A 24,662-nucleotide genomic window follows, 5' to 3' on the forward strand; every position below is an offset into this window, starting at 1 on the left:
AATCCTACAAACTCTACGAAACAAATTGGAGAAAATTAAAATGTTTTCATTAATTAAGCATTTGTACATGAATATGAGTTAACAACTGAATCGTTTGAGTTGGCCATCGAGGTGCTGAAAAAGAAAAAAGGTGAACACAAAAACTAAAAAGCCCAAAACTAACGTCATCGAAATCGCTGGCATAATCTTTTGAGCACACATCCTGTGTCTTTTTCTTTACACACTTCCCATTAGATTTCAGACTTTGACAACGTTGGCGATTCGTTGGAGCCTGGAAAATTTCAAAAATTCGAAAAATCTGATAATGGGAAAACTCACATCAACATAAAGTGGGCTCATGAAGAAGCTGTACACACAGTTATCATAGTTATTGCTATCCATTTTTTGATAGCAATCTTTGAATTTGCCAGATTGGAAATTGTACAAATCACAAATTCCATCGATTTCGGAAATTAGATTTTTGTCGATTCCAGCACACAGTTGGAGAGATTTGTAGCAGTTCTGAAATATTTATAAAAATGTTGGAAACTAATTTTTAGAAACTGAATTTGAAAAATTAAAATATGGAAATTTTAATCGAATTGCTGTTCAAAAACTAGCGGTTCTGAAATGACCGGTTTCAAAATGGCTAGCCAAGAATTCGAAAATTCCCGAAACTCCAGAAATTCGGAAATTCATAAATTTACATGGAATGACTCCCAAGTGTTACCCTTGAAAAAAATTGAGACCTATATAGTTGGAAAGAGCGTAAAAAGTTATTTTAGAATCCAAAAGGAATAGTTGATAAAAAATTTTTTTGGGGAGTTATGGCCCAAAACGTTCCAAAAAATGGCTATATTTTCAAAAAATCATAACTTTGTCTGTTTTTGTTCGTTTGTTTAGATTTAAAAAACAATAAATAGACATTTTATTGATCTTTTGGAAATTTTTTAAAAATTTTTTTCTCATTGATTGGATTATTGATTTTTTGAAAAAACCGAAAAATTTTTCAACATCTCAAAAATCCCAAGTTAACTTTTTTTTCTTATTATAACTATTGAACTCATCACGTTTGATTTACTATAGAAACATATTGATACCCCGGGGGAAATCATGCGCACACAAGTTATGCCAAAAATGTCGATTTTGGCACTTGGCTGCTTTTCTTTTTGAACAGCAATTCGATTAAAATTTCAATATTTTAATTTTTCAAATTCAGTTTCTAAAAATTAGTTTGTTTTTTTTAACACTTGGGAGTCATTCCATGTTAGAAATTCAGAAATTCGGAAATTCAGAAGTTCAGAAGTTTTGAAGTTCAAAAACTCAGATTTTCAGAAATTCGGAAATTCAAAATTTCAGAAACTCAAAAATTTAAAATTTAAAAATTCAGTAATTCGGAAACTGGAAAACTAAAAAATTCAGAAGCTCAAGAATTCAAAAATTCAGAGATTCAGGAATTCAGAAAAAGAAACTCAAAAATGCCAAAATTCAGTGATTCTGCGATTATCAAGGATTCTGAGAATCTGAAAGATGTCGGGTAATCTGAAATTTCAATTTCTGAAACACTGAAATTCTGAAATTTGGAAAATTAGGAATTGATTTGAACTCACCACCGACGTTATACAAAAATCATTAATATCTTTAGAAATATTTGGAGATTTCCATGATCCAGCAAGTGCCGCCTTCAACTTATCATACATTGGACCCAACGTATTCACACAATTTCTAGCTTCATTTCTGATTTCTGGCGCAAAACAACTGTTTGGGATTGTGACCACTGGAGCTGATAGGAAAAGTATGAACGCTAGAAATAACATTTCTGAAAAATAGGTTCGATGAAAAAACCAAAAGATCCGCATCAATATGTGACAGGTTGCGAGAGTTGCCATACATTGAAAAGAGAAAAACTAGGTCAATATTTGTCATTAGGCTCAGGCGAACATGAACCTTTTTCGATTTTTTTTCCCCAGAAATTTCTAGAATTTTTTGTTTGGAACAATACAGTTATTGGAGTTTATTTTGTGAATTTCGTGTATCAGCGTCGTGTTATTGTCCAAGGTAGGAAAAAGTTGTCAACAAATAAATTGTTTATCATAACATCAAAGGGGTCTTGTCAGTTGACGCTTTTTAACCTATTCCAATTCTTCCATCTCAATTTTCCTCTTCAGTTTTAATTCTGCCAAGAAATGTTTCCTCTCACTAAACAAAATTTCAGTCTGCTCGAATTTCTTATCCCCATCTGATGAGATTCCATCGATATGAGAAACAATTGGAGTGTTCAAATTGACAATGTGAAACGTGTCAAGTGATTTGGAGAAGTGCTCACGGAAGGTTTTCTCACCGGCATTGCTGGAAAATTTTCAAGCTTTGAGAATAATGAAAAAAAACTTACTGCCAGAAGTTCATTGCATTCGTATAATAATACTCTCTCTTTCCTGGTATTGTGAAATTTGCATCAAAATTGATCACAAAATGCTCTCGTTTTTCTTTGGTATACTGTAGCCAAGGCTGATCTTCAGACAATCTTGGGTTTCCAAAATTTATAAAATTGGCGAACATTCCAGTATACATGTGCTCAATAATATAATCTTTTGGGGCAAAAACGCCCCGATGTGTTCCAAAAACGTAGATAAAATCTTCAGAATGATGTGGGGATGGAACATTCAGATACTTGTTGAATGCACGTCCGGCTCCGCTGTAGGCATAACTGTAAAAAATACAATAGAGATACAGTAACCCTTTTTAACAACCTGTACAAATACACTTTGGTGTTCTCACTCAAAGGTAAATTCGCTGTGCTAATAGCTCTCGAATAGAATTCCATATCATCTGACAAGTATTGGGCTTGTGTGTCATTTCCGTAATATCTCACACATTGATCTACAAATCTTTCCGGCTCCTTGTAAATTTCAAAGCCAATATGTTCGCAAACATCTTTCAAAAGTTCCTCCTGATTATTTGCATTTTTTGGTTCATTGATGTATCTGTAACCAAAAAGTTTAGAACGTTTTATTAAAGGTGGGGGGACAGGAGATTTTACGGGGGATTTTTGGGGCCAGAGTATGCATTCTACCGTAACGGTGTACAACGCTTAATGTCACTCTGCGTACAGCAGTCGCCCTCGCCTTTATGTATGCAATCGGGCAGCGGCTTTCTCTTTGCACGCGTAGCTCAGTCGGTAGCGGCGCCGCACCTTCAACACTCGCCTCGACAAGTTCAACTCCTTGAGGAGCATATTTAAACGAAATTTCGACAACATTATTTTTCTCATGTCCCCCCACCTTTAATGCTTTTTGCATTACATGTTATCCCGAAGCTCAGCTGTGGTGATACCAATCATAGTGTTGATCGGAAAAACTGAATTATCACGAAAAACGTTGTCAGGGTAGTCTACTATAAACTGAAGTAGCCAATTTTGAAATTAATGGAAATTTGGTACAGTACCTCTCCATCAACATTAGGTGGTCCAAAATAGTAGGTTGTGTCTCTCATAACGAGCATTTCAGCATCCAAAATTTCTTCTGCGGGTTTTGAACGGAGACAAGAATATGCCTGGAATATTTGGTACCGTTTCAGCTGTAGCTTCGATTTTCTAGCACCGGTCCATAAGATATACACTCTAGCTAGGTATCCTTTTTCAGTAGATTTTCGGCTATTTTGACCAATTTTTGGAGTCAAGAATTCAGCTTTCAAGTTTCCGATTATTTTGAAAAATTTGGAGGGTCTAAAACGGACCTAGATTAAAAACTTTTCATTCACAGAATTTCAGAAAATTTCAAGTTTTTCAGATATCTTTTATAAGACACCCCCTATTTGGCTTGTTTTTGAAAACGTGGAAAAAAAACAGGTGTCTTTGAGAAATCGATAAATATATGAAAATTCAGACAACTTCAACAAATACCGTGAATGCAAAGTTTTCAATCTAGGTCTGTTTTACACCCTCCAAAATTATCAAAGTGAACGGAAACTTGACAACCGAACTTCAGACTCCTGAAAATGGCTAAAATGGCCGAAAAGCAACTAAAAAATTCGTTCTTGTCCAAAGGTTTATATGTTTTATCGTAAAAGTGAAAACATGATAAACTCACTTTCTTCAACTGAACCTTCGACAATTTCTCGAATCCCACATCTTCAGGCAAACACCCAACGATTTTTGTTACTTTTGTCATTGCTTTGTAGTTTGACTTTTTTGAGAGATTCGTCAGTGGACCACTCATTACAATTTGTTGATGAATCAATCCTTTCGACAAAGGTGAGATGGAAAACTGGAAATATTTGAAGTTAGAATTCTACCTTGAAAAAACTTGATTCTTCAAAACACTCACCAAAGCAGATAACTCTGCACCTGCCGAATGTCCCATCAAAGTGATCCTATCCTTGTTCCCTCCAAAACTACGAATTTCTCTTCTCACCCATTTTACTCCAGCGAGAATATCTGAAAGTTAGACTTCAAAATTAGGCTCACATTCTGAAACTCACCAAAAAGACCTAGATTTCTTCCTCCGACATCTCCAGCCAATTGTCTGAATCCAAAAGCTCCTAAACGATAGTTCAGAGAGACCACCACAATATTTCTATTCTGTCCAACGAAATTGTTGATGAGAATTTCTGGATTGAATGCTGAAGCAGATTCATATACGAAATCCCCACCATGGATTGCAATCATTACGGAACAGTTTTTCTGAAATTATTGGAATTAGGTATATTTTAGGCAGGGAAGTTCGATCACCTTTTCAAAACAGTACTCATTTGTAAAGACGTTCGCATAGAGGCAGTCTTCCGAGATTGGTCCGCCAACACTGTTTTTGTACGTTTTCCTGGAAAAGAGAGTTCATACAAAAATCTCTATTGTTCGAAAGTGGTCTGGGGTGGCACTGTATTAGGGAGTGGCATTCAATTAGAGGCTGACACTTTATTGTTCGGAGCTAATTTCTACTGAAACTTATCACAAAAGTGCTCGATTTTCAATTCTTTCATAAAATGACTTTCGAAGTTTTCTTGATTTTTTTAGAAACTTTCGAAATTCAATATTATCCTGACACATTTTTTACAAATACAGTACCTCTTCTAAGCTTGAATAAACTAGAAAACCAGAAAATGATTATTTGAGTTATTCTTTAACTTTTACCACAGTGACATCAAATCCGCAGTGGCATTATACTAGGGGCTGCCACTCTATTGTTCGGAGGTGCTCTGAGGTGGTATATTAGAGGCTGGCATTCAGTTAGGGGTGGCTTTCTAATAGAGTTTTTACGGTAACTTCTACTTTAAGACATTTCTGAGTCTTCCTGATCTATGAATGTTGTTGTTAATGTGAGTTTTGAGGTTTTCTAGGTTAAGAAGTAATAATACTTACGTGGCATTGCTCATACAAGCCGGACGGTATGATTTTGTCTCCAGAATCCCCTTCCAAGGAGTTTGTGGTTTTGGTTTATGGAATCGAAGATTTCCTAACGGAGGAGCGACATATGGAATACCAAGAAACACAATTGCAGATTGATTACCTAATGGAGAGTATGTGGCGTTGAGGACTTTTCCTTCGATTTGACCGCTTCTGCCAAATACGAGTTTCTGGAAATTAACGATAAATAAGAGAACTTACGATAAGAGAATCCTTTTGGACAATATTGTGTTCGCTATAATGACAAATAGGACTGTTCGAAAAAAAACATATGAATGAAAATCGTCCTTGTTAGAATGACTGAATACAAAATTTGTTGATAACAGAGAGACACAAGTAGGACATGAGACACAGACTACAGTGGAGAACTTTTTTGATGTGTTGGCCCACAGAAGTCACACGATTTGGAATTCAGAATTTGTTTTAACTTTTTATGAGGAAACATGAAATCAATTAACACATTCAAAATATTAATTTTCCGATTGGGATTAGGATTTTTGAAACAAAGATACAAATTCAATTTGAGCAGAAATACAATCAACGGCTTTAGAAAAGAGGATTCGTTGCAAACTTATCGCATCGGTATGCATGTCTGGCAAAGTTCCATAGCTGAAATAAAAAATTGTTATGCTTATCTTACTGAAATAAAACTCACAATGCTCACGAATTCCGCATCACTTTGCCCACAAACTTCTCTCACTGAATCTACTGCGTGTTGAATATAGAGACCAGAGTTTATGATCAAGCATTGGTGTTGTCGATCGACCTGAAAATAATGTTGAAAATTTGGTAATCGGAGAAAGTAACTGACATTTAATTCTAAAAATTCGAAAGCTCTGGTGATGGTGTCTTCAGCAAATGAGCCGGAATCAAGCAAACGTTTCTGACAAACGGAGGTTAACACTTTGAGAGGGGTTGAAGTGGAAGGTGGGGTAGTTGGAGTTGTCCAAAATGTTGGCTCAGTTACTGGTGGCTCAGTTTCAGTTGTTGTTGGAAGAAAGGTTGCATCTGTCTCAAGAGTTGGAAAGTCGGTAGTGAATTCTGGCCCAGAGGTGGATGGTTCAAATGTATTGAGTTCAGTGGGAGCTGTAGATGATCCTGGCTCAGTAGATGAAGTCTCAATAGCCCATGGAGGAAGCCAGGTAAATGGCTCTGTGGTAGATGGTTCAAATGTGACATCTGGACCAGAAGTTGATGGTTCAAATGTAGTTGGTTCAGTGGGAGATGTTGAGGATTCTGGTTCCGTGGACAAAGTCTCAGGAGTCTGTGGAAGCAAGGTGAATGGCTCTGTGGCAGATGGTTCAAATGTAGGTTGAGTGGGATGTGTAGAGGGTCCTGGTTCAGAAGATGAAGTCTCGAGAGTCGCTGGATTTTCTGGCTCAAAGGTGGATGGACCAAATGTAGTTGGTACAGTGGGAGCTGTAGAAACTTCTGGTTCTGTGGACGAAGAGTCTGGAGTCTGTGTAGGCAAGGTGATTGACTCTGTGGCAGATGGTTCAAGTGTAGATGGCTCAATGGTATCTGTAGAAGCTTCTGGTTCCGTGGACAAATTCCCAGGATTCTCTGAAGGAGGCCAGGTAAATGTGGCAGTTGGTTCAAATGTGGATGACGATGAATCGGTAAGGGCAGCTGACTCAGAAGTTGAGGGTTCTAATGTAGTTGGTTCAATGGCACTGGTAGAGGGTTCCGGTTCAGGAGATGAAGTCTCAGGAGTCTCTGGAAGAGTATGTGGCAATCCTTCAGGTGGCTCAAATGTGGATGAATCGGTAGAGACTGGCTCAGAAGTGGAGTGCACAGATGTAGCTGACTCTGTAGACGCTTCTGGCGCTGAAGTTGGAAGTTCTATTGCTAGATCTGTGAAGACTTCTGGTACAGCAGACGTCGATGAAGTTGAGACATCTGGCTCAGTGCTCGATGGTGTTTCTGGAGACGAAGGCTCCACATCCATCGGTCCACCTATCATTGGGGCTGTAAATTGTTCGAAGGTTGATGTGGATGAATCGGTAGAAGCCTCGGCTTCAGATATCGATGAAGATTCCCCTATATCCGAGAACAAAATGGAACCAACTGTGGGCGTTTGTACAGGATTCGGAGGGGATGATGTGGTTCCAAGAGTTGCTTGTTGAGAAGGTTGTTGAGAAGTCGCAGGACTTATTGTTGAGGTTGAAGCTATAAAAAAGGCAAGACATCAAAAAAGTTCTCAATACAATTGTCCTAGAGAAACCTCATAAGGGATTAAACTCATAAGGGACAGATCAGGGGTACATCGCCGTTACCGACTGACTAGCAACGCGGGCCCAAAGGCGAATGCTGACCTATGGCCTACATAACCTCGACGCAATTATGTTCTCCAAACTGTCCCTTAAACTTTTTGCCATCTCACCTCTTTTAAGAATAAAATCACACGTTAGATCCACAACTTGAATCTGCCATTCTTCGAGATCGGAACACGATTTTTCTTCACTGGAGCAGGTCTGAAACGGAATTTTGAGTTTTAATATCCGGAATTTTGATTGCGTGTGTCGAAAGTCTAGTTTTAGAATCACAAAACAAAACTAATACCTGTAACGCATCACACAAAAATAGCAAGTCCCAGTTCTCTCCCATGATTTGCGCTAAAGTTACTTCAACCAATCCCACGCATCTGTATCCAAGACACGAGGCTTTTTGAGCACTTGCAGACTTATCAAAGTACGTGGGTGCAGAGAGAACAGAAACTAGAAAAAGGGACAATGGGAGAAGAGATAACCAATACATTTTGAGCACCTCAGACAGTGTTTAAGGTCCGGTAATGGTCTGTTTATATAGAGAGAAAAGTAATTAGGGATGGGGGTTACGCCCTGAGCACTTTTCATTGTATTCTGGTTTAATAGAATATGGGGCTTTTATTGTGCAACCGATAGTTGTGATTTGATTAAAAATTGACTCATGTATCATTTGTGTTCTTTCAAAAAACATACATAACGGAACAAGATTATGACCACAAAGAAATTTACTACTTCTTTTTGGTGTCTCTGGTTTTTTGATGTTTTTTAGAAACTTTTTCCAATATTTCCAATATTTGAAATTTTGAGAACAAAGGAAACATTTTTTAAGTTTCAGATTTTGTGATTATTGAAAATCCAAACATTGGCGAAGTTCGAAAATCTCGAGTTTTTCTCAAAAACAAAAAAATTCCCAAGTCAATTTTTTGGCTTAAAAATCAAAATCCTTCGAAAAATCCAAAATTTTGTTTTCTATCATATATGTAATTCTTGATGCATAATTCAATCAATTTTAAATTTCTATGAAAAAATTTGAAAAAAATTAAAATGCTTAAATTCACAATTTCTTGAATTTTGTAAAAAATTGCCAGAATTCGAATGTTTGAATAATAAATACCGTAAACACTCTAATATATGGCCCCTCCTAATTGAACGCCACCCTCTAATAGAACGTTCTCCCAGATATGCATTGAACAATAGAACGCCACTCTCCAATTGAATGCCTCCACTAATAGAATGTCACCTTCAAAAATGATTCACCATTCACCAGCATTATTGATTTGCTGCTTTTCGTAAGGGTTATTGAAAATCTATGTAGGAGACAATTTTGAAATTTTTTCCAGATTATTTCTCAATTTTCACTTTTTTCAAAAAAAAATTGGTGTCGAATGATTGATTGCCAGCCTCTAATTGAACGTTTTCCCAGATACAGTAAAAACTCTAATTTTGTTAAATGCATATCTGGGAGAACGTTCTATTAGAGGGTGGCGTTCAATTAGGAGGGACCATATATTAGAGTGTTTACGGTAATTCGGAAATTCCCATTTTTTAAAATTATTTCAAAACTAAAAAATTCGAAAAATTCGGAAAAATATAAACTTTCTTGAAGTTTCGAACAAAAATATTACAATTAATTTCTTTTGAATAAAAATATCCGAATCATCAAAACTTCCAGAACTTTAAAATCCAAGCTCGAAAAAAATCCAATTCGAAAAAATCGCAGGAAAAACGAGAATTTATGTTAACCGAGAAATATTATGCTAAAAAATTTGTAGTTTTGTGAGTTTCAAAAATTTGAATTTTCAATAACATTTTGAATTTCTGAAGATTTTTCTAAACTTCGAAATTTTTGAATTTGGCAAATTTAGGAAAAAAAAAATTCCCAAAGTTTCTGATTTCAGAATTTTTGTATAACGGAATTTTCGAACTTCTGATTTTCTTAATTTCTGATTTTCTCGAATTTTCTTATTCTTGTGCTCATAATTCTTGAAAAAATTCCTAATTTCTGAAACAATGAGGCCAGAATGATGACTCAAATAAAAATCAACATAAATTCTTTATTTCAAGTTTAGTCAATTCAAATTCAGACAGGCACAATCAAATGCTCTCCAACACTATCCGGATCAAAATAGATTCTGGTCCAGGTAGTTGGTTTTGGACTATTTCCGTTGACAAGTTTGGTCACATAAAGTCCGTGATCCCCAATCAAATTGTCTGGATACGTTCCTTCTTTGATGCAGTTATTTTCAGGACCCGATTGCTCACTGGAAAAGTTAAAGAATTTTTTGCGAATCACAAAAAATGGTTTCAAAACTAACAAGTCGTTGCTAACGATCTTGTTGATACTGATATGCGTATCGGGTTGGAAACTTTGTTTTTTGAGAATCTCAGCTGTGGTGAGCTTCTTTTCAAACATCTTCATATGTTTCTCCTGATAACGATACTCAATTTGAGACGACAACATTCCGCCGTTAGATCTCACGGCAAGCAAAAGATATGCGTTATTGAAATCCTGAAAACAATTCTGACCAGTTTCTGACTAGGTGACTTCCCAAAACTCACCAAATTATCTTGGCAGGTGAATCTGTGGGCGCGAACATTCTTTTCGTTAATTCGACTGCAAGCCACATTTTTGGTAATCTGAAAATTAAAAATTGATTCTCTTGGAACTGGTTTCCTTCACCGTTAGGTCACTGCCAGTACCAGATACAGTCAAAACTCTGGCGTAGACAATCTCAAGAGGCGAAGTTAGGTCTTTTTGCGTAACTTTTCCGCAATTAGTCTTCTCTCTTGCGCTCATTTCCAGCACAAGTTGGTTCTTTTTCGCTTCATAGGTGTTTGCCGCATAGTTGAAACTATCAGCATCAAACTGACGATGAGCACTTGTTTCCCGAGCTGCAAAACGTCGTGTTAAGGAAGCTTTTTTGGTACCCAAAGTTTTTGAATTTGCCGCCAAAAAGCGGATATACAAGTGGAAGGGAAACAAGACGTTTTAGCCGAAGCCTATGATTTGAGCAAAATACAAAAAGTTCTGAAAAATAATCAGCGAAAATTTTTTAATTTTCACAGATTTTTGTAATTTCAGTACTTTTTTTGGCTGTTTTTCAACATTTTTTGTTTTTTGTTAAAAAACGTTTTGCTCTAAATTTAAGCCCGGAAACTCACCATTTTCAGTGTTCGCACTCCTTTGCTCTAACTGCCTTGAGTAGTTGTTATTTCTCGTCCGATTAGTTTCGGAATAAAGTGAGTTGGATGAGTGGAAAGACGCGTTAGATCTATGACCAAGAAAAAACAAATTAGGGTAACGGTCAAAAAGTTTGATTACTTTAAATTTTGAATAATGTAAATTCTTTAATAGAACGACACCCACACTTGTACTTTGAGCTCAATTATCTCGCTTCCTGGGAAAGATATCTAACGTTTGTCAACTGATAAAATGTTTATCATAATATCAGAAGTGTTCTCTCAATTGATATATTTGAGATATCTTTCATAGAAATTGAGACAATTGAGATCAAACTTGACTGTGGTGGGGAATCTTCTATTACAGGTTTTACGGTGACTTTAATGACAACTCCTGGAAGAGAAACCATTATTTTATAAATATGTTTCTTGTCCGTTATGAATCCAATGAACTTTTTTATTTAACTTCACAATAGTTATGAAAATTTTCAATGAGAATTTCAGAATTTTTAACCTTCGAAAAATCAAAAACCCGATTATCATAGTGCACCAATCGAAGAGATTCGTCAGAATCTGGATATGGAAAAGACCAAGTGTCCCTGTCAATCAAATCCGGTTCTCCAAACAGAAGCTGTAGATCAACGTTTTCATCAAAATATTTGTATTTGAGAATAAACTTTTGGAAGCTTGAAGAGCTGAGAAAAGCCTGGAAAATTTAGATTTTCATTGGGTGGAGAGAGTGAATGACTCACCTCTTTTAGCATGAGCAGATCCTCTGAACAGACCATTTCAATTTGAATTTTGGCGTTTGAAAAGTGAGAAAAATCCTTGAGAGGTGCGGAAATAATACAATTAAATATTTCCAATTCTTTTGCTGACTTCCATTGATCTAACCGTACCATCTGGTCAATTTCCAGACTTAAACAGTTTTGGGAACTAGAGATGAACAATTTCCTTATAGATTTTGAATCGATGTATGGTAGAACACTCATTACCTCTTCTTGATTCGTCACTTCCAGATTCAGTTCTTCCACTCGAAGAGGAGAATCTCGATTATCCAAAACTTCACTAATTCCTTTCAAAAAACCAGCTAGAACACATTCGAAACTCAATCGAAATAGTTCTAAAACTGATTTTTGATTTTTCAAATTTTGATTTTTCAAATTGATGATAAGATCATTAAGAAAAATGGTAACGAAATATTGATTTTTGAGAAAGACTTTGGGTTTCATCCCATTTTGAACCGAGCATCCATTTGGCTCATTTTGATACTCAATGTCTAGACTCCAATCATTTTGTGGGTCGATATAAATGGATATGAAGTCTAGGGTTACTGTAATCGAAATGCTTTTTAGGTTGGATTCAAAGTGACGGTCTTTGAGGAAGTTTCGAAGATTCCATGATACTTTTTGAAGGACCAGTCTGAAAATGTTTCAAAATTGTTAAATTCGAAAAATTTACCGTAAACACTGTAATAGAGTGCCACCCAAACCGTTTACTTTGAACCCGTATATCATTTTTTTCTGTTAAAGATATCAAAAAGTGGTCAATTGACAAAATGTTAATTATATTATGATAAACATTTTGTCTGTTTACCACTTTTTGATATTTTTTACAGAAAATGATATATATTTGATTAAAGTTGACGGTTTTTGTGTGGCACTTGACAAGAGCGTTTACGGTAACTTGGTTAAGGCTTACCTGGATTGGAAACCAGCTAGACTGATAATATGACTCAGAACCACAGGGGGTACATCACTCATAGAGAGTTTAGAATACATTTTATACAATGTGAGAGAATGAAAAAATAAGAATAAAAATAAAATAAGAGAATAGATAGCAATATAATATGGGTGTAGTTATAGGGCAATGATAAGAAACACGATCATGAGGAAGTCATGTGATAAAAAACAACAGGAAATGATTGTTGTCTGTAAGTATAGAAACTTCGAATTGTAATGAGGAATTCTTTTTTTTTTTGAAATGTTTTGCTTAGACTTGAGTCATAAAATTACGAAATACAGATTCCTCACTCTTATTCCGATTTTATCAGTTTTTTTTTCTTTTTGTGTCAATTGCTTTTTTTGTATACTCAATTTTTTTTGATTGCAAAGAATTGTGTAATTTTTTCTAATTGTAAAATACCTCTATCAAATTTATTCTCTATTTTGGTCCAAAGATTTTTGTTGGTTTTTTGAAAACTCTAGGAAGATTAGAAATCCCGGAAAATAAAAAATTCCGAAACGTTATTCAATTCGGATTTTCAAAAAAAATTATCAAAAAATTCAGATATTTTCAAAAATACAGAAGTTTTCAAAAGTTCAGATATTTCCAATAAATTATAAAATTTTCAAAAACATTCAAAAAGTTTAAAAAAACATCACTAATTTTGAAAAATTCTAAAATTAAAAAAAAAGGCGTTTCAAAAAAGAATGAAACTTCGAAAAAAATTTGAAAATTTCTAAAAATTAAAAAAAAAAACAAAACTTTCTATAAAAAATAAGAAATTTCAAAATTTTCCAAAATTTAGAGATAGAAATAAACGAATTTTTGAACTAGAAATCAAAAATTCAAAAATCTTGATATCTGAAACTTTATAAGGCTGGAACAATCAATACTAAAAGTTTAAAAAGCAAAAACTGGAATTCATGTATTTCAAAATCTGGAAATACCGCTCATATGAAAGAATATGAAAAAAGATTTAGAATCTATCGGAAATTTCCGAAAAAAAAACAAAAAAAATCAAATGCCGGTAATTTCGAAAAATTTAAAACTTTTCAAAATTCAGCTTTTTCAACAAAAAAGTGCGGAAATTCCAAAAAAATTTTCTGAATTTTCTGATGTTTTCTTTTTTGAAAATTTAAATTCCATGAAGTGCCCAAATTTTCAAAATTATCGGAGTTTTTGGATTTTTTAAAATTTTCGACATTCAAAAATAATTCATGGATCAAAAAATTCTAACTTAAATTCGAACCTAAATACCGTTCAAGAAAAAACATTTATTATCTCAATAAAATACATATTATTGAAAAGTTTATTTCCTTTTTCTCAAATTTTCCATTTCCGGAATATTCTTTCGATTCAAATAGAAAGGATGCTCATAAGCTCCTTTTTTCGTCGAGCTCGTATTTTCGCCATCCAATACTTCATAATCATCGATTTTCTTCGGATCAGGATTCCCAATTTCAATCGACAATAGCAAAAGGGTTAAAACAAGAGCCAAAAAAATTATGAGTGACATGGTTAGAGCACATGAAACACCACAATAGAAAAACAATACGGAATTCCATTTTGAAATTATCATCATCCCATAAATCCTTGAATGTGAGATAGCGATCATACTCCAATTCATCCAAATACCAAGCGATTGGAACTGGCAACAAGGGAATGAGTAGAAGAACAAAAAGAAAACACACCCAAGTCTGAAGTTTAATGACAAAGTGTTTTTGTGCCGAAAAATTCAGTGACACAAACCTTGTAACTAATCCCTCCGTATTTCACAGATTGTTGGTAAAAGATAACATTTCGCAATCTTTTCTTGTATTTCGCAATTTGGCTGAAATTGTTATTTTTTCGATTTGAAGTATTTTGTTCAAATCTACCTCATTTTGAAGTACACATAACAATTAATCATACTTGTGAACAGGAAAATGGAGAAAGCAACGTATTGGTAGTTGAAAGTATCTAAAATTCGAAGACTTGCACTTTGAGCTCAATTATCTCGATTTCAATGAAAGATATCAAAAATATGTCAACTGATAAAATGTTGGTGATACTATAACAATGATTTCATCAGTTGACAGTGACGTACACAGTTTAGGTCCAAACTTACATTTTGCAATTATCCCTGGTAAAAAGTATTCCTCTGGACAGCTCGTATAAAATGGATTGAATAGCCACATGACTGATAATAGGAGTTGAGCCATCTAAATTTAAAATATTAGGACTTTCAGAAAAATACAACAAAAAAGCTTACTTCCCATCGAACCCAGCAAATGTGATGCTTGTGAGAAATATATGTTGACGCAATCCTAATGGAAACAATCAGCTAAAAAACCAACAAAAAAAAATCAGCTATGCTAATGGATTTTTCGCTAACCTGGTAAGCAACCATTATGAAAAATGTGAAGAAAGCAAATGAACATTTAAGAGTGTCGCCTTTGAGTTTGTGATTCTTATCTTGTTCGGTATTCACCAATGAAGCTCTGAAAGTTTACAATTTCATGTCCAACAGTTCTTTCTTTTACTAACAAATCCAACAAAAGCACGAAAACCTGGGTTAACATGTTAAATTGATGGATTTTCGAAACGAACCGTCTACAGTCCTGAAGAAAACTTTTAGGTCGAAATTTGTTTTTTTATAACTAACTTGATAAGTGAAATTCCAGAAAATAAAATGATTTTTCTCATAAGTTAAATGAGCCTCGTCGTTTAAGTCTACAGACGAGAAGAGAGAAGAAATAACTGGCACAAGCACAAACAGAAATGAGCGAAAAAGAAAGATGTAAACGAAGAAATATTGAAGTTTGAATGTCCCTGAAAACAGAATTCGGAATTTTAGAGATTCAGATGAGCTTACAAAAAAACAAGTTGAATAACTGTTCCGACGAATTTTGATGGTATGTGACTTTCGTGTTCCAATGGTAGAGAAGGACAAGATATGCTTGAATTGCTTCTCCAACAACTAAAAGAGGTAAGAAATCATCGTAAAATCCAGACATCGATATTGCAATGAAATGATGAAACACCTCAAATTCATCATAATTTGATTTGTAAAAAGCTTTAAAAGACAAACCTGATACAAAACAAATCCAACAAAGTGCCATACCAAGAACTGTTCAGAGTCGCCCAGAATTGGAATTTTGGTTTTGTCCAGGTTGTAAATGCTGAAAGTTTTTTTTTTTAATTTCTCATTTTCCTACATGAGAACATACTCAATTGGAACTAATAAAATATTAATAAACACCAGTAATTTAAAATAACATCTGTAGATGACGAAAAATTTGAAGTCTCTCTGAATTAAGATAAGGTGACTGTTTGCTTGCTCTAATCACAGTCCACTCTATACGTGCACATTGGGTTCTATTATCTCGGTTCCTATAAGAGATATCAAAAATCTGTCAACTGATAAATTATTTTTCATAATATCGCTAAGATTTTATTAGTTGACAGATTTTTGATATCTCTCATAGGAACCGAGATAATTGAGCTAAAAGTAAAGGGTAAACTTTTATTAGGGCAAATACGGTAGTTGCAAGCAATTAAAAATGCATATTCAGATTCCAGAGTCCTAAACAGAATACCAGGGAAGGAAACCCAATAGAAAAAAAAAATAAAGAGCAACACCCACATTTCTTTTAGAATATTCTTCCATTTTTTCAAAGAAATTGAACATTGAAACAGGAAAAGTAGCTGAGAAATCAATTAATTTACAGGCGCAAAATTTTTACTTTTTGTCACGTGGCATTCCCAATTTTCCAAATTTTTGTTGTTGGAATTTCCTTTGTTGGCTTTTCATTTTCAAAAAGAGTATTAATAGTGAAATAGGAAAGTACACATAGAAAATGAGAAAATTTAGTAAAACTGATAATAACATGAAAAATAAAATACCGTGAAACCTGACATAGAAGCCCCCCCCCCCCCACTGTCAATTTTGAGAAAAATTATCTCGGATCCTAGTTGTAAGCAAGATATCAAAAATGTATCAACTTTTAATATACCGTATTTCCTCTAATAGAAGCCCACCTCTAATAGAAGCCCACATCATATTATGATGAACATTTTATCAGTTTAAATCTTTTTGATATCTTTTACAGGAACCGAGAAAAATGGAATCAAAGTTAGATATATTAGGGGTTCTTCTATTACAGGTTTGATGGTAAAAATATAAATTAATGACTTTTGAAATCAAAAGTTTAGTATTCAAAAGGTTTTGAAAATCTGAAATTACGGCTAACTGAAGCAATCAAAATAAAAGTTTATAAATTGAAAACCCGTCCAAATTAAAGTTGTTGAACATGTAGGACGGTCAAGCAATTGGAATTTGAGAATCTGAAAATTTCGTCAATCTGAAAAACTAAGTACCAAAAAATCACAAAATCCAGATTATCAGGAATGAAACTATCGGCATCCTGAAATCTGAAAATCTCAAAATCTGAAAATTTTGTTAACGTAAAAGTAAACAAGACTTATAACTGTTAGATTCAAAAATCTAGTACTATTTAAGAATTTGGAGATTGGGAATAAAGGAGTCTGAATCGGAAAATTTGAAACTTCGTGTCTTGATAATTGCCGTTTCCAGATTTTGAAGATTCATTATTCAAACCAGTTCAAAGAATACTCATTGGAAAAAAATAGCATACAACATGCATTGCAGGAAAAAAGCATAAAACAAAAATGCTGACAAAAAAAATGACCATACATTTTAAAGCAAGCTGAGAAAACTGACATTATTGGAAGGAAAAATACAATAGATGGGGGTATAACAGTTATCAACAATACAGGGTTTAATATCAATTAGTTAATTAATTAAGCTGCTCGGAGAAGCTCAATTCTTACGGCCTCCGCTAAATGCTCTATTCTTGGTCTACGAGGTCTCATGCCAGTAAAGGTGACATTCAAACTGTCGCCTGGCCGTTTCGCAGCCCGTTTATCTTTGTTATCCCATGAGAGGATCAATTTCTGAAGAAAATTATTTCAAATTTAGAAAAACATTGTAATACTCACCATGAGATCCCACTGAACATCCCGATCTTGGGCATCCTTGCTCATGAATTTACTCATAAATTTTTGATTTATCTTCTCATTTTCCGCTTCAAACTCGCATGTGTTGTATAAATGCTCAATCGGGCTCGATGACAACGGGGATAACATATCGTAACGACGCGTTGAGATGAGCTCGGAGAACCTGGAATTTTTGGAGATCAGCAATTTGAATCTTTAGAAAAGCCACCCTACATATTCAATTGATGGAGGTATGACCTCTTGAGTGGAAGACTCTTCCAGAAAATGAGAATTTCCGGACGAAGATTGACGATTAGGGCGAGCATCTCGTCCCATTTATGAAGGATAAGCGGGCGCAGGAACTCACAGTCACTTTCTTCGGCTGGAAAATTGAGTAGTTTTCATGGAATTCTGTAAACAAGAGTTTACCGGTAATAACAATCATTCGCAACAGCTCACAACGAAGGCGAGTGATCATACAGTACTCGAAGAGTTCGAAGACTTGGATTTTCTGAAAACAAAGTGAAATTTAATTTTTAATTTTTTCAACTCCAATCATACCAAATCCATAGTGGCATTGTAAAAGACTCGAACATCTACTAAGCACTGCAATGCCAATTCCACCGCCTCTGCAGTGTGGTCCAATTTGAATTCATCCATTAGTTCCGTGGTCATTACAGATGTCCGTTTTCGTGCTCCATCGTATCCCGAGTAGATTTCAAAAAGCACTTTTGGCACCTCAAGACGAATCCCGTCGGATGTTTTGATGGTGTATTTATCTTTGGCGAGAAGAGTTGCTGTGACACTTTTTATGTCGATGTTTCTGGAAAAATTAAGGTTGAATTAGCTATTCAAATGAGCAGCGAAGAATCAACCAGAAAACCTGTAATACAAGGACCCCACACTGTCCAGTTTGAGTTCAATTATCTCGATTTCTTTGCAAGATATCAAATTTTTGCCAACTGACAAAACATTTCTGATATTATGATAAACAACTTATCAGTTGACAACTTTTTTATATCTCTGATAGGAATCGATAAAAATTGACTGAAAGTTTCTTCTCAGATCGGCCTCGTGAGGGGCATTTTCTGAGCCTCATGTTAACTACTATATTTTAAACTTCTAAATAAATAAATTACAAATTACAAGTTAAAAGTTAAAGTGCCCTTCAAAATATTACAAATTGAAGATAATCAGCAGAGATGGCCGGAATGACTTTTTTGAAGAACGGAATCCGGAATAAAATAACTTTCTCGGAATCCTAAAGACGGAATCTGGACAAATAAAAATTTCCTGGAATCCGGAATACATGTTTCGGAACAAGAAGACCTGGAATCCGGAAACATGAATTTCGAGGTCTCCAATGGGCAGAAAAATTCTAAAAAACACATATCGTGCTTTACTTTTGCACGCTAGTCGCGGAAGTTTAAAAAAGTCAGATAATTCTTGCAGATTGACACATTTGCTGAAAATCCGGAATCTGGACAAATCACAATTTCTCGGAATCCGGAATCCGCAATATGGACATCTCTGGTAATTAGGCTTCACGACCTTGAGTTCCCCAAGAAAAATAAAACCTCACCTATCAAAACTTTGCAACTGAAGATCACTATCATTGATGATGAAGAATGCGTCGAGATAATCATTGTATCGTTGTGTATTTTCATCGTTGATGCAAACCATATTCAAGTTGATCGCGTTACCATCAACGATATGCTCCAACAACTTCGGATCAATACAAGAGATATGGAATCGAGTTGTGAGGGTCCAGTAAATCATATGCTCACGGTAACTAGTATTCTTGTCCTGCACAGGAAGTGCCTCGACCTGAATCATGGACTTGAAATACCGCAAAACCTATATGAGAACCTGCTACTAGTTCTACGGTAGTTCAATTGAAAAAAAAAAAACTCACCCGAATCAAATGCAATCTCTCTTCTGACCCATCCACATCATTTTCAGTAATCCTATCCTTCATTGATTCTTCACAGTGATTCCATTTGAAATTATGCATTCCTCTGGGAATTGCAAAAATACCCGAATTGGCCTTTTCAACATCAAAATTGTTTTCGAGGATTTGCTTCACACTGTAATAGAAAATTTATGTTTCTCTTTGTTAAACCAAATCACTCACAAATATCCAAACTTTGCATCCAACTGATTCAATCTGTACTTCAACGGAATTTGCCCCAGTTTCTTCAACAAATCGCTGACCGTATCCATCAAACCCAAAATGTAAGCTCGACACTTCTTCTTCCTGAAAGAAAACTAGGTTTGTCTGTGTGTCTGTTTATCCAGAATCCCTACACTTCTAGCTCTCTTTTCTCACTTTGAGCACTAGTCCAGTCTGTTCCCACAACCATCACTGGAATCTTGAGTCCCATTTTGAACGCCGTGTGCATTTCCTTTCGAATTGCATTCACATCCAAAGTGTATTCGTCATTGATGTTTTCTACGAAAACTTTTGGAAGTCCATTTTCATTCAAACGGAGGAAGTGAATCAAAGAGAGAAGGATTCTGGGGAGTACGGTAGACCGCGCCAATCCTGAAATTTTTGCATTGGAAGAAAAAAAAACGAATCAAATCGATTACTCACCATGCATAGTATACAATTCGCTGATTTTTTTGATAGGCCATTGATCTAATAATTTTTCATGTACTGCTTGCAACTGTTGTGTTGAACACGTTACTTCAGAATCCTGGGGGTATTTCAATTCGGTGGGCATCATTCCAACTCGAAATTGAGGCAGAATATTGAGATTTTTGTCCGACTCCCGCTTATTATCAGGTTCATGTTTTCTCTGAAAAATAATAAGGTTTAAGCATTTCAAAAAAGCGTAAAACTTGAAACTTTTTTAATATTTTTCGACCTATTTTCCCTACTTTTAATGGAAAATACCGTATTTGCTCTCATAGAAGACCACCCTACACTAGCTTAATTATCTTGGTTACTACAAGAGATATTAAAACCTGTCAACCAATAAATTATTGCTGTTATTATGAGAAACATTTTGTTACCTGATTGTGAGAAATTTTTGATACCTTTTCAAGGAACCGAGATAATTAAGCTTAAAGTGAACGAATAGGGTGGGCTTCTGTTAGAGCAAATACGGAATTCAGCTTTGGATGACAAAAAAGTATAGTAGATGTTGTACTTGACAAGAATAGAGCTTTAATTTCATAGTTGACACCTTTTTTGTACAGATTCATCAAAATGAGATGAAACCTTTTAATGTGTGACGACTATAAATCCAGTGAAAGTTTCCACACTAGGTTGGCTCCATACTGTCAAGTTTGAGCTAATTTATCTCGGCTCCTGTGAAAGATATCAAAAATGTGTCAACTAAAAAAATGTTTGTGACAGTATGATAAACACTTCATCAGTTGGCAACTTTTTTCTATCTCTGACAGGTACCGAGACAATTGAGGTCGAAGTGGACGGACGGTATGTTAAAAGTGATGTGCGGTGAAAATTTGTATTGTTTTATTTTGTGCAAAATTCTATGTAGATTCCCATAAAAATAAAGAAAAATGCAAAAAAAAATCCTTCATTGAGAAAAACGGCATCGAGAAGTCAATTTTTTCAGATTTTTAAAAAGATTTTCAAAGGTTTTTGTTATTTTTTTTCCCAGATATATTTATCAAACTGAAAAATTCTGAAAAAAAAACTGAAAATCAATAAAAATTCAAATTTCGCTCGCTTTTTCCTGCAAATGGCCTAGAAAACCCCCGCTATTTCGCTCGGACACCATATACAACTTTGACTTTTCGACGCCGTTTTTCTCAATGAAGGAATTTTTGTTTGAATTTTTCTGTACTTTTATGAGAATCTAAATAGAATTCTGCACGAAATAAAACAATAAAAATTTTCACCGCACACCACCTTTAATACCGTATCAGAGGAAATACGGTATTTTTAATGAACTCACATATCTGATAATCGACTCGCCACAAGTTGTCATTTTCATGGTCCCAAATTCGAATGGTGCCACGATTTCCTCCATCACACACAACAATACATCCCCCTTCCTTTCAATCAATGCATCCGCAACCTGTATATCTCCGTCCTCTTCCTCATCCGAAGAATCGTCCCCGGAATGATCAGCTACTCTTGGCACAATTATCAGTTTCCCCTTGTACATATTCTTATCAAACATTGCGTAGGCAACTCCGTCATCGGTATAGAAATAATTTTTCCATAGATGCTCTGAGTTCACACGAAATCCATCAAGCAGAAAAACAATTACCTGCTTCTCGTTATCCTTTCCAAGCCAGGTACAATCGGGACGAACAATCAGTTCTCTACGCGTCCCATCGTGCACATCTACAGTAATCTTACGATTCTTGTGTTCTTCAGCTTCTCGATTCTCAGCCAATCTCAATTTATTGATAATGGTCCAGTTTTCTCCGGAACTAAGAATCCGAATATTTTCAGTTGGAGTGTACTTTCCGATGATTAGCGATGAATCCTCAGTGTATCCAGTGATTTTAGTGCTGGCATCGGTTAAAACGATTTCGTGATTGACCTGAAAATCAGCATTTTAGTTTGGCTTTCTGAACTTAAAAAAAGTTCAAAACTATAAAAAATTACCTTCGGACGGCACTTAAAATAATCCAGTTTTACTGGAGTTGATATAATTTCTTCCGCTTCATGATTCCCTTCCAAAAAATTGGCAGCTTTTCCGCATCCGTACAATTCGCCGTTTGTCAAAACGAAAATCGTGTGGAATTGACCCATTTCAATATGACGGACCTGAAAAATTGATAAATTTACCGAAGAGCTATTTTTAAAAGCCCATACACTTCCTGGAAGCTTAACTGGAGTCAATTCCGAGATATGATCTACATCGGATCCGATTCCAAGTCTTCCCCATGCGTTATTTCCCAGAGCCATGGCAAATTCGCATTCTGAAAATTTTTTGAATTTCTTGAAACTTTTTCAAGTTTGAGGTTTTTGGTCAGAAAGTATATTTGGACTTGAAACCTTTCAGAGTTACCGGAATTTCACATAAAAAAATAAACTGTCGCATACCTATGTATATATTAGAAGCCCACCCTTTACGAGATCAATTATCTCAGTTCTTTCATACAATATCAAAAATGTGTCAACAGCTAAAATGTTGACAACTTTATGATAAAAATTTTATCAGTTAACAGATTTTTTATATATCACATAGGAACCGAGATAATTGAGCTCGAAACGACCGTGCAGAGCGGGCTTCTAACAGAGCAAATACTGTAAATGCACTTTGAGCTTAATTATCTCGGTTTCTATGAAAGATATCGAAAATCTGTAAATTGAAAAATGTAGATGATTTCATGATAAACATTTCATCAATTGACAACTCTTTGATATCTCTTATACGTAAAAAGATAATTGAGCTCAAAGTGCATGTACAGTGCGGCCTGCTGACGAAAGACGGCAAATGGAAAACGGGACAGTCCTACCCAATTTGTTTTCTAAAAAGACAAGGAATTTAAAAAAATAATTACCTGTCTTTTTGAATCCAGTCGCTTTAATTTTTACCCCTGCCTTACGGGTTTCTTGAATCAGCATCAACTCCATTGGAAAATTTTCAATTCCTTGGGCAAGAAATGCTCGACAAATTATGATTTTTGTGGTGAGAGGGAGTCTGGAGATCTGGAAGTTCGTTTTTTTAAATAACTTTTCACATTAAAATTTAAGTTACCCGTAAAGCCATTTTCCTCCGTTTAAAAATGCTCGCTTGGCTAAAATACTTGACAAGTTTCTCGGCTACTTTCTCAATGTACACAGCTTCGAGATTGTAGTCTGGAAAATGACATTCAGCGTAAAGCCTGTAATAGAAGGGCCCTCACACTTTAAGCATATGTATCTCAATTCCTATGCAAGATATAAAAAAGTGTCAATTGATAAAATTTTTTTATATTCCGATAACCAGTTTGTCAGATAACAATTAATTTTTATCTTTCACGGTAATCGAGAAATATTGACTCAAAGACAAGGCGGTAGGTTTCGTTTTTTGAAATTAACTAACCTGTACATAATGTGGTAATTATCTGTAATTTTTTAACGGCATTCAAAGAATCTTTTTTCAGCAATTCCATCATTTTCTCAGTTTCCACTCCGATTTTTTGAATAGCTTGGAGTTGCTGATTGCGCCCGCCATCACTCATTTTTAATTACTGTAATTTAGAAAAAGTTATGACACAAAAGCAAACAACAATAGGAAAAAAGGGATGAAGAAACACGGAACATCATGGTGCCGTTCTGATATATGTTTCTCTGACGGTGGAAAATAAAAAGAGAGAAATAGTGTGTGGAAGAGAGGAGAGTGCCTGACACCACTGGACGCGTGCGCGCGCACGCATGTAGAAATAGAATCTAGGTGGACGAGAGTGCAGGGAGAGAAAGAGTTTTGGAGATTTTGGAGAAGAGAAAGGAACAAAACAACAAAATGGTCAGATTAGATTGGGAATGGGACAAAAGGTGTCAAATGTATTTGGTGTCAACATAGGCATACGTGCAAAAGTGCCTTGCCATAGTTTCTTCCAGAAACAATATTTTTAGACCAACTAAATTAGACAATTAGACAACTCTGCGATTTCTACAAAATGATACTATTTGGAAAACTGTGTCTTATCTATGAACAAAGTTACAAGTCATAAAGTGGCTGGGCCTTGTCGCATAGGCCCAGGTCGGGCCGGGCCTCCATTTGTTGTCTGTAACTTTGTTCATGGACAAGACACAGTCCTCCAAATAATATCATTTTAAAGTACTCGTCGATTTCTATGATATCTAATTAAATTGGTTAAAAATATTATTTCTAATGGGGGCCATTGTTCACTTTTCTCATTAGCTCTTGGAAAATCTAAATCTTTAACTATTTACTTTTGAATTCGTCTCGGATATCTCTCACCTGATTCGTTGAAACTTTATTTTCAGATACAATGTTCTCCGCCAATGAAAACCAGTTCAGTAATTTTTCTGTTCCATGTTTAAAGTGTGTGATCCGTTTTGTCGATTCCGAAGTATGTAACATTTTCTAAAAGTGAAATTTATATATAAAATTTTGAAATTTGAGCGAACGAACTTTAACCGTTTCTTCTGTCATAACAGGATGACCGGAATG

At 35.1% G+C, this 24,662-nt stretch overlaps 4 protein-coding genes across 4 annotated transcripts; all 4 read right to left on the reverse strand.

Moving 5' to 3' along the window:
* Positions 1–78: 78 nt before the first annotated feature.
* On the reverse strand, positions 79–8,137 carry CBG04763 (the record flags this gene model as incomplete). The annotated part of the gene is made up of 18 exons (XM_045238179.1): positions 79–114; positions 164–271; positions 319–501; positions 1,590–1,798; positions 2,180–2,328; positions 2,372–2,686; positions 2,730–2,963; positions 3,282–3,379; positions 3,424–3,531; positions 4,068–4,244; positions 4,305–4,414; positions 4,459–4,660; positions 4,709–4,796; positions 5,336–5,550; positions 6,036–6,146; positions 6,192–7,549; positions 7,764–7,854; positions 7,943–8,137. The coding sequence occupies 18 exons, from the start codon at positions 8,135–8,137 to the stop codon at positions 79–81; spliced, it is 3,987 nt and encodes a 1,328-aa protein (XP_045092756.1).
* Positions 8,138–9,727: 1,590 nt separating this feature from the next.
* On the reverse strand, positions 9,728–12,608 carry CBG04764 (the record flags this gene model as incomplete). The annotated part of the gene is made up of 8 exons (XM_045238180.1): positions 9,728–9,908; positions 9,963–10,156; positions 10,207–10,284; positions 10,328–10,539; positions 10,810–10,993; positions 11,342–11,533; positions 11,580–12,249; positions 12,529–12,608. 8 exons carry the CDS (start codon positions 12,606–12,608, stop codon positions 9,728–9,730), a joined length of 1,791 nt encoding a protein of 596 aa, XP_045092757.1.
* Positions 12,609–14,012: 1,404 nt separating this feature from the next.
* CBG27239 lies at positions 14,013–16,345 on the reverse strand (the record flags this gene model as incomplete). Its single annotated transcript, XM_045238181.1, has 11 exons — positions 14,013–14,249; positions 14,302–14,383; positions 14,430–14,511; positions 14,660–14,753; positions 14,804–14,875; positions 14,927–15,032; positions 15,079–15,152; positions 15,197–15,363; positions 15,407–15,575; positions 15,623–15,713; positions 16,278–16,345. 11 exons carry the CDS (start codon positions 16,343–16,345, stop codon positions 14,013–14,015), a joined length of 1,242 nt encoding a protein of 413 aa, XP_045098347.1.
* A 1,010-nt stretch (positions 16,346–17,355) lies between these two features.
* CBG04766 lies at positions 17,356–23,706 on the reverse strand (the record flags this gene model as incomplete). The annotated part of the gene is made up of 15 exons (XM_045238182.1): positions 17,356–17,508; positions 17,554–17,734; positions 17,785–17,932; positions 17,980–18,061; positions 18,112–18,373; positions 19,133–19,377; positions 19,466–19,637; positions 19,685–19,807; positions 19,858–20,095; positions 20,147–20,351; positions 21,480–22,076; positions 22,142–22,458; positions 23,044–23,215; positions 23,241–23,341; positions 23,568–23,706. The coding sequence occupies 15 exons, from the start codon at positions 23,704–23,706 to the stop codon at positions 17,356–17,358; spliced, it is 3,135 nt and encodes a 1,044-aa protein (XP_045092758.1).
* Between the last annotated feature and the right edge of the window lie 956 nt (positions 23,707–24,662).

This window comes from Caenorhabditis briggsae, assembly GCF_000004555.2.
Source record: "Caenorhabditis briggsae complete genome, chrV, whole genome shotgun sequence".
Lineage (NCBI taxonomy): Eukaryota > Metazoa > Nematoda > Chromadorea > Rhabditida > Rhabditidae > Caenorhabditis > Caenorhabditis briggsae.